This window comes from Acanthochromis polyacanthus, chromosome 14, assembly GCF_021347895.1.
Source record: "Acanthochromis polyacanthus isolate Apoly-LR-REF ecotype Palm Island chromosome 14, KAUST_Apoly_ChrSc, whole genome shotgun sequence".
Classification (NCBI taxonomy): Eukaryota; Metazoa; Chordata; class Actinopteri; family Pomacentridae; genus Acanthochromis; species Acanthochromis polyacanthus.
Window position 1 is genome coordinate 17,107,138 of NC_067126.1, and position 9,269 is coordinate 17,116,406.

A 9,269-nucleotide genomic window follows, 5' to 3' on the forward strand; every position below is an offset into this window, starting at 1 on the left:
TGCTGGAAACAAACCAGTAGCAGCAGAATTCTCAAACTGGAGCTGCCAACTAATTAGGCGATGTTATTACAGGGATTTTGTTAACTTGACATTGATGTATTGGTCCTGCACAGCTCAAGGGTAGAAAATGGTTGCAGTGTGCAATAACCTGCTGACAACCCTCAAGACGGTGCCAGTAATGCCATTAAAATTTGTCATTGATCAGGTCACACTGCTTATTTAAGATGACTGTGTGAAGTGTCTTCAGTTTGAATTGAGGCCATGCCAAACAGGAAGTGAACTCCAGACAGACCAAGTTCAGGTGGGTTTACTCTCCACTTCATCCTTAATTACTTCTAGCTGATGAATAACTGCAGCGAGTAAATTAGGAGAATCACACGACAGCATTCAATGGATTTATTAATCTGTTCAGTCCCTTGACAATTGGGGGAAATTACATGACAAATTCAAGATCTCACAACATAAAAAGTCATACCTACCTGAGGTCAGTCCGTCAGTCACAACACACACACACTCTCACACACAAACTCATTCACACTCACACACACACTGACCTCAAACCTTGTCTTACCTGAACTTGTGCATCCTCTACGAATCAAGACTTGCCAAATGAGGTGCCTTACCCAGTTAATTAACATCGACATAACTGAGGGACAGAACGTGGACCGGAGGTCAGCTGTTTTTGTACAATTCACAGAGGCCGATAGAACAAAGCTTGCCATTACTGTGACTTTTTGTTTTATAATCGTAGATCATTGTCATAACACAATTTTGACTCGGGAGAGGAGGGAGAGTGGAAGTCAGCACATCACAGCAAGGCTAATAACATTACATCATACAGGAAATGCCCTCTCTCCTCCTTTACCCATAGGCCCCCTTATCAGAGACGACACGTATCCTGTTGCAGGTTTATGGTTCAGTCATGGGCAGCTTGGGAATCGGGGCTGAGTTCACCTGCACTACAGTGACTTCAAATCTAACAAGAGCTTTATGTTTCCTTTCAGGACAACATGCTGTAATGTCATTTCAAAAGGAAACTATGCATGTGGCAGAAAAAGCCGACACGGAGAGAAAAGAGACTGTAGAGTTACATGGTGTACACAGCATACAGGCAAAAGAAATACGGAAGACACAAAGTTGTCAGCTGGACGGGAAGTTAACTGTGCTTTTAAAGGCTGCACAGTGATTTACCACTGCATCAGCCTCTTTGGGAGTCTTGATTTAAAGGAAAAAAAGATGACAGGAAAACCACAGGCTAACTCCCAAGCTGCACATGAATTTTCACACTATGCTAAACTAGACAAAGTCACACATACGCTTCTCTATCTGGACTAGCATTCTGTTGTAGTTTGCTGGCTGTGAAGACGCATATGAAAAGCACAGGTGCACAGCTGCTCACCGTTACACCAGAGTTAAGACTTACGGGGCAAAGGACATGTTAGAGCATTCTACACCAAAAGTTCAAGTTCCCTAAAAATTAAAATAAAGCCAAAAAATAAAGCACAAACAAGAGTCATCTGTGCAGTGGGCATGACAAAGGATGGAGAGGGCCATCAGGTTCTAGGAGGGTGAAGAGCTGCCTCCTCTTCAAGACCGGGGAGGGACAACATGGGCCTCCACAGGAACAGGCAAGTTAACACACTGGGTTGTGCCCCTTCTGTCGGCCTTCCTTCAGCACTTCCAAAACGAAGCGAGCATTCCACAGAGGAGGATGATAGGGGCTGAATGATAAAGAGAAGCTGGATGGGGATGAAGGCAGGGTGTGACATGTGGACGAAAGGGGACCAGTGTCATTCGGTGGCCTTGAGGGAGAAGGAGAGCTTGGGCCTGGACTTGCCCTTGCCGAGGATCATTTTCTGCTCCTCCTTCTGCTGCCTCTGACGGTCCTGCTCCAGCTTCATGCGCTCCTCGTGGATCTTTCTCTGCTCCTCCACAATACGCAACTGCTCCTCAGCCTGCCAGGCAGCGGCAAAAACGAGAAGGTCAGACAGGGGCAGAAAACGACGTACGTCAAACCTTAAAGTCTACAAAGTATGGCATTTATCTTTGATCCAGCTCTACTCCTCTTGTCTTTACTACCACCTCAGCTTGTACAAATCAAGCCTGAATCAAATAAATACTGGTTTACAAATTATTCAGAATTAAGCCTATGTAGCCAACAGGATATAAAACAACCACTGGCTTGTTACCCTCAGCTGATAACCATCAATTCAAATCCACTCAGTAGAAGCAGTCCCTTGCCACAAGGCTATTAAATCGTTTAGTAATGGGAGCCTAACAGTCGTATTTAGTACAGATTTTTAATTCATGCAAAAGTGATATAAAGGAGCAAATAAAGCCAATGTGTGCAGAGGAGAAAATGCCACAACAGTAAAATTGCAGAATATAATAATGTCTCTAACTTCTGTGCTGTATAAAAATCTCTGGGTTTCAAAGTTTCTGACAGCATCACTGTGTAGTGTGAAAAGAGGATGTTTAGTGTTGGTCATTTTGTATGTAATCAAGGCAGCATGCATTCAACAGAGTTACAAATCTGACAGAAATAGGAAAAATGTATGTATTAAGAGGCAAAAAAGCAGCATTACTGCTGTCAGAGCAGGACGTACCAGCTTGGCCTGAGCCTCAGCAATCTTGCGGTTATTCTCTTCCAGGATTTTTCCAGCTCCTCCCGCTTAGATTTTTCTTCCTCCTAAACGGGTGACACAGTGCCATGTTAGCGCATGAACAGGCTATGGCCACAGAGCATTTGTACACACCAACACGCTCGCCACCTCATTGTCACAGACACACAGTCACCACCAGCACGCATACACAAACACAAGGAACACAAGTAACTCATTACACCACAGAGAAGTTTGTCTAGTCTCTCGCACATGACCACACTGTGGCATTCTTTGCAGTCAGTCTGAACTGTCTTAAAAATACATAGCTGAGGCGAAAAGCATAAAGGTACTGAGGGGGGAAAAAATGAACCCGCTATGTTTTTTCCCCTCCCTCTACTATTAGTAAAACCCTCCTCGAAAAATAAAAGCTAAGCCACACCTAGGGCACTCCCTGGATTATTGTGATTGACATTAAAATTTTTAAAGACAGAAATTCAAAAAAATGAGAAACCCACTCATCACACTCATAAATAGAAGACAGAGATAAATGACAGACAACACAGTCTAGAAGAAAATGCAAGTCTTTTAACATCATTATAAGCAAGAGAAAAAAAGGATACAAATAAATGAGGGAATAATTTTGGCTCACCAATGTACGTATACCTACGCATTTTCCTTGCCTGTGTACCTACACAACTGGTGAAAGCATTCGGCATTTAACGGTTGAATATTTACTGTCTCGTCCGGACTGTGTGGACCCTGCAGAGACAGAGAAGCGCTCCTGGGGTGGGTGGGTGGGCGGGTAGGTAGGTAGGTATGGGGGATTCTGCCATACACACCCGCGGCATTCCTCTTTATAACTGATCTTTGCACTGCTTAGCCTGCAGCTCGCATTCATTTGTTTTGTTTGTTTTCCTTTTCTTTAGAGGGTCAGTCCTCATTGAGCAGGGAGAAGGAGAGTACAGTACAAAGTGGTGTCTGTGTGTGTTCGAGGAGGACCGGACCACGGTACACTTACAGTACAGGACACAAGTCACGGGTGAGCTGAAAGGCTGCAGGCCAGCTCAGGTCAAGTGCTAGTTAGGAAGGTGGTGAGTTGTGTTTCCAAAATAAAAACAACACAAATGTATTTACAAATAACAATATCAAACGCAGCAGCAGCCCTATAGAAGAAGCAAGTCATGAGAACAAAACACAGCACATTTGTTTGTCTATGGAGAAAAGGTGTTCAATTGTATTAAATTATGAATATTCGGGAAAAAAAAAGATATATATAAACAGATACAGGTTAGACCAGAGGTAGTTAACCTTGTCAAACAGGAAACGTAGTAGTCCATCAATATGTATCCCAGAGCAGATGCCATCTAATAAAAGATTCTCAAAACAAGGACTGTTAAAAGAGCAGGTAAGGGGGTGGTACAGAAAACCTGTACAGGACAGACTGTCTGTGAATTAAACAAATGTGATTAACATTTCTACACATCAAATGTGACTTAAGTCTGAGACTAACAGACAGAAAATCTCCTCTCATGATTCAAAAACTCCTGTGAAGAGTGAAGCTTGTACTGGTGTCTTGGCTTGACCCTTAACCAGCTAAACATGTCAAGGCAGACCCCGACCTTTTGGTCTTTAAAGTCTTGCTAATTCTATCAGTCCTGTGGGTAAACACTGTTTAAGACTGAGAATGGGAGATCTGGAAAGAGCAGAGTAGTAGCGACAGAGCAGAAGGCAGGACAGCAGCGACGGAATAAATCCAGCTACGTAAAGGAGGCGTGCTCAGACTACATTTCTCAACCTATTAGTGCCGAGCCAATGGCTGCTCCCTGTACAAGTCAGGGTCACTAGGCTTTAGCTGGCCTTCTCATTCACAATACATTATTACTGTAGCATACACAAACTCCCTCTTTCTTAATGATGCCTGGGGAGAAGGGAACAAGGTTTGTCAGACAGCTGTCCACTCTAATCTCCAAAAAGAATGAAAAAAGAAGAGTTCTAAGTTCAGGGAAGCCTGGGAAGGTTCATTTGAAAACTGCTTAATAAAAGGCCACAAAAGAATCAGGCTCGATTACAGTTTGATCTAAAAGCTGCCTAATCTGACACATTAAAAAGTATGAAATATAAATTTTCAAAAATAACTTTTGGCATTTAATAAAAGCTAAAAAATAATAATAATTAAAAAATTGGCTGGTGACAGACAAAGACGGTGACTGTAAAACAGAAGCATCATCTTCAAAAAATGAAAAATCTTCATAACAACAGAGATGCTTACAAACATGAAATTAAGAGATCAAAGCGAGCCAGAGAAAAAAAAGAACGATGAAAAAGTTCTAAGTCCATACATTTTGGTAGCCCTGCCATGGTAAAACTCTCACTGGTGAGTCAGGAAACCCCTTCAAAGAGTCAGCATATCACCTTCAATTGCCATCCTTAAAGTCTTAATTGCCACTTTAGCTCCATCTATTACGATGCTGTTACAAACACAAATGGTAGCTTCTCCACGCAAAACCTGGAAGTGGCTGTGAGAAAATAAGGTACGCATATTTTCCTAACACAATCTAATGAGCAGGAGACATAAGTGCACCAGACTACTCTGATTAATTCACAGTTAAGTTGACCACTGCATGATTGCACTTAAATGTCTGACCAGTTCAATTGCCCATATTTGCAAATTAGCTACACTGATGTTTAATTTTTTCCAATTAGCAAGGACATTAGGACCTCGTACAGAAACAGCTTAGGAGATGGACTATGCTAGATTGATGGATTAGTTCACACATTCTCAAACTGGCATAGTTCATCTTGCACACTACCTTGTTTTATATGTTGACAAATTCAGGAAAAAAAACTCTTAACCTCCTAAGTCCCAAGCTTTGATTGGGCTTGCATTTTAGATTTATTCCAGTTATTTAGGATAAGGAGTAACCAATAAACATAATCAGATAATATATAATTGTTACATTTATTATATTTGTATATTGATTTTAGATTTTTATTAAGAACAATACGCTCTTTTGGAAAAAAAAAAAATTTACATCCACATATGCGGACGTCAGGTCATAGGAGGTTAAACACATTATTACTCTGCAAGATGGCCGCTTCCAGACTCTGCATCTCCCCTCCCTCCAGTGAAACTTGTGCCATGGCTGGGTTACTGTCTGAAAATGTTTTTTTTTAAAAAGGAAGGGGCTCTGTCCCACATGTCCCGTAGACAGGCACCAGTCAGAGTGGGTGACTAGGGGGAAATGGGGACGGGGGCGTAAGAGGTTGGGGAGGAGTGGAGGGGATAGAGAGGCTGCGTTCCAAACGACCGAGCGTTACCTCTCTGGCCTTCTGCGCCGCCAGCTCGGCCTGCCGCTGCCTCTCCAGCTCCTCCAGCAGCTGCCGCTCCATGATGCGCTTCGCCTCCTCGACACGCCGCAGCACCTCCCGCTCGATCTCGTCCTTTCGCTTCTCCAGCTCCTCTTCTACCCGCTTGGCCACCAGCTCCTCCACTCGCCGCGCTGTCTCCTCTTCAATTAGTTTCTCCTCGATTTCCTGCTGCCGGCTGAATGATAGGGCAGAAGGAAAAAATATAAAATTTGAGCTTATTTATCCACAAGATGGCATATACCAAACACACAAATATATCATTAAAACATGAACAAAAGAAACTTGTTCATCACGTCACTCTGTATCAGCCACTTCAGTCAGAGTCTCAAATGCATATAGTGTTAGTCCTATGAAATGAAGGGGATGCACACACTGGTGCGTGCCAAGACAACAGAAAACCTGCACTATCCTCACTGTTCACAAATACAAAACAGTATGCAATGGAAATCAATTTCTTGGTATTTTGGTGAAAAAAATATGGCATTATGACAGCATTTAAAGCTAATTTGTCAAAGAATCCGTGTTAAAAGTTGATGTAGCTGCACTGACCAGGCATGATAAAGAGCTGCAGACGATGGCTGTTTATTACAGACTAGGCACAGTTGTAACCTCTAATGTGCTACAAGTACACAGCACCTTTTACCAAGCATTTTATCTATAACATATGGCACACGACTGATGCTTTCCCTCAGGCTGTCAGGGTATTCCAACAGCAACAGTGAATAAGTCTATTCAGCAGCAGCCTGAAGGGTTAGTGAAGATGGAGGTCACCTGTCATCCTGTTTACCTGTTGAAAATGCTTTTTTCTCCAGCTGCACTGTGAACAGGAACTTAGAAAGAGTTGGACGATGTGTTGTCACATCGCTCCTGGCACAACTGTAAACACACACTCTACCCTTCCCTAGATCTGGTTTCATCGTGTCACACTGGGAAACCGAAAACTTTGCTGAGCTGGGGCAGAGGTCGTTAATCACCTAAAATGTCTCTAGGTCTTAATATTTACATTTATGTGCCTGTTCAAGTGGCCCTGTGGCTATTAGGCAGCAGATTTTTAAAAAAGCCACTCAAGGCACCAGGTGTGGGCCAGCAGCTCACATCTCAGGTGTCTCCTTGCCTCCGGCCATCACGAACACTTACACAATAGCAGCTTCCTTGTCCGACAGATAGAACCTGCTAGCAGACAATAAATGAGCTGCAGACTTTGTGTATAGAAACCACTACGGTGTTTCAAACACAGAGTAGTGCAAGATGGAACAGCTACTTCGCCGTTATCCAACTTGTTGTTAGAACTATTGAGCTTGAATCTTTGAATGTCAAACTGACCAACTTTCACACGACAATCATGCCACATTGCATCCTTACAGTATGCAAAGTGTTTAACGGTTTTGACACATGAAATGTGTTTTACTTTATGTCAGACCACTACCATTTTCATTACTGAATATGGATTGATTTTATTTTTCAAATAAACTGCCCAGAATATTCACTAAATCACTTTAAAGAACAACTTATATTTGTTTCTTTAACAAAACTGACAGTTAAAAACATAATAGTAAAAATTATGACGGTTTGAAAGTTTGGCCATGCACATAATTTAAAAATATGTGGTACAGCTGCTCAATAAATGACTTACCACTGATTACTGTTTGACTGACAATACAATAAAGATTACATAGAGTTTAGAATAGTGGGATAAAAATGTAGAAAAAGCAGTTTACTTACTAACACTAGAACAGTTCTATAATTTGTAAAATGTTATCTATCCTAACACTCAAACTGCCTCTAAATGAAACCTAAACTTCAGGAGCAGTGCAGCTAAGAAGGTGAGCAGATCCCTGACAGGACAACAACGTTCCTGTGCAGACAGGGGCCTGTACAGCCTAACCAGCTGACGTTAGCATGCTTTGTAGCTACATAGCATTAGCCTGCTAGTGCAAAGAGCTAACGTTGTCTATGCGTCTCAACGCAGCTAGCCTAGCATTTAGCTTAGCACATCTTGCAGTTGCCGATGTTATGTAATTTTGTTTGTTTCCACTCTGTGATTAATTATACCCACATTTTCCTTTGTCTTTCCATCTCAGCCTTTCTTTCCTCCTCCTCCTTCCTTTGCTTCTCGTCCAGGGCATTTCTCTTGCTCAGCGTCCTGCCAAAGATGTCGATACGCTCCGGCGGCGAGGCTGCTCTGTCTCTGCGGGACGAGGCTGTGGTTGACCGGGACCGGGAGCGAGAATCTCGGCGCCGACTTCTTTTCGATTCTCTGGACTTGGACCGTTTCTTGGACCGCTCCCTGTCTCTAGACCGTGATCGAGACCGGCTGCGTTTCTTACTGTGCTTGCTGCTTTTGGAGTGTTTAGACCGGGACGAGCTGCGGCTCCGAGAGCGGCCCATGTTAACCACCTCCGCTAGTCGAGCTGCTGTGTCTTATGGCTGATATGTGTACGATGCCAGGAACTCCGCCGGGCCCGATCCTCTTTAAACTTATTATTTACAATAACCGATCAAGTGGAATTGCTTCAGCTGCTCTATTTTGGAGAAACAATCATTCGAAAGTGGTTGTCATTTTTGCCTAACTAACTCGCTATAAGGAAAGATGGCGGTTTGTCGAGTTTGTAGACTCCCAGCAGGCACTGCGGCTTTCGACATTTTCCGTCGGTCTTCGGGATTGTCGACGCAATCAAGTGTCAATACAGCAGTTGCAGAAGCCACAGGCATGACAACAAAATAATACGAATAAAACGTTACAACACAATGAAAGATGAAGTCAGGATGTCAAGCTCTACTTCAAGGATTTAAAAGTTCTTACACAAAAAGGTAAACTTTTTGTAGGATTATGAGCAGTCACTGTGAAGGCTCAATCACCCCTCTTTATATTGATCTGGAACATCCCAGAACATCTGTCAGCTGGGTCTGTGTCAGGGCTTGAACCAGGATGTGATGATGTAAGAGATCTGCTAAATCATGTTGTGCGAACCCATCTAAAATCTTAAAACAAACAAACAAACAAAATATTTTCAGATCAAGCCTGAAATGGACATGAAGCAGGTGGATAGAGGCCAGTACTGGTGTTATGTGATCACTCTGTCTTTATCCTCTTAGAAGATGAGCAGCTACATTTTGTACTAGATGCAGACACTGAGGAGGCAGCTACTGAATGGAGACCAAGGGGTTCAAATTGTGATGTACACTACTGTTCAAAAAATTTGGGGTCACTGAAAAGCATTTTATTTTTAACTGAAGATAACACTAAATTAATTACAAATATAGTAGTAGAAGTAGACATTGTTAATGTGGTAAATG

At 42.6% G+C, this 9,269-nt stretch overlaps 1 protein-coding gene across 1 annotated transcript; it reads right to left on the reverse strand.

Annotated features, from left to right (window-relative positions):
- Positions 1 to 382: 382 nt before the first annotated feature.
- LOC110960015 (arginine and glutamate-rich protein 1-B) lies at positions 383 to 8,597 on the reverse strand. Its single transcript, XM_022207058.2, is given in 5 exon segments — positions 383 to 1,955; positions 2,607 to 2,656; positions 2,659 to 2,689; positions 5,922 to 6,147; positions 8,029 to 8,597. Coding segments are annotated over 5 exon segments (804 nt in total). The 5' UTR covers positions 8,361 to 8,597; the 3' UTR covers positions 383 to 1,790.
- Between the last annotated feature and the right edge of the window lie 672 nt (positions 8,598 to 9,269).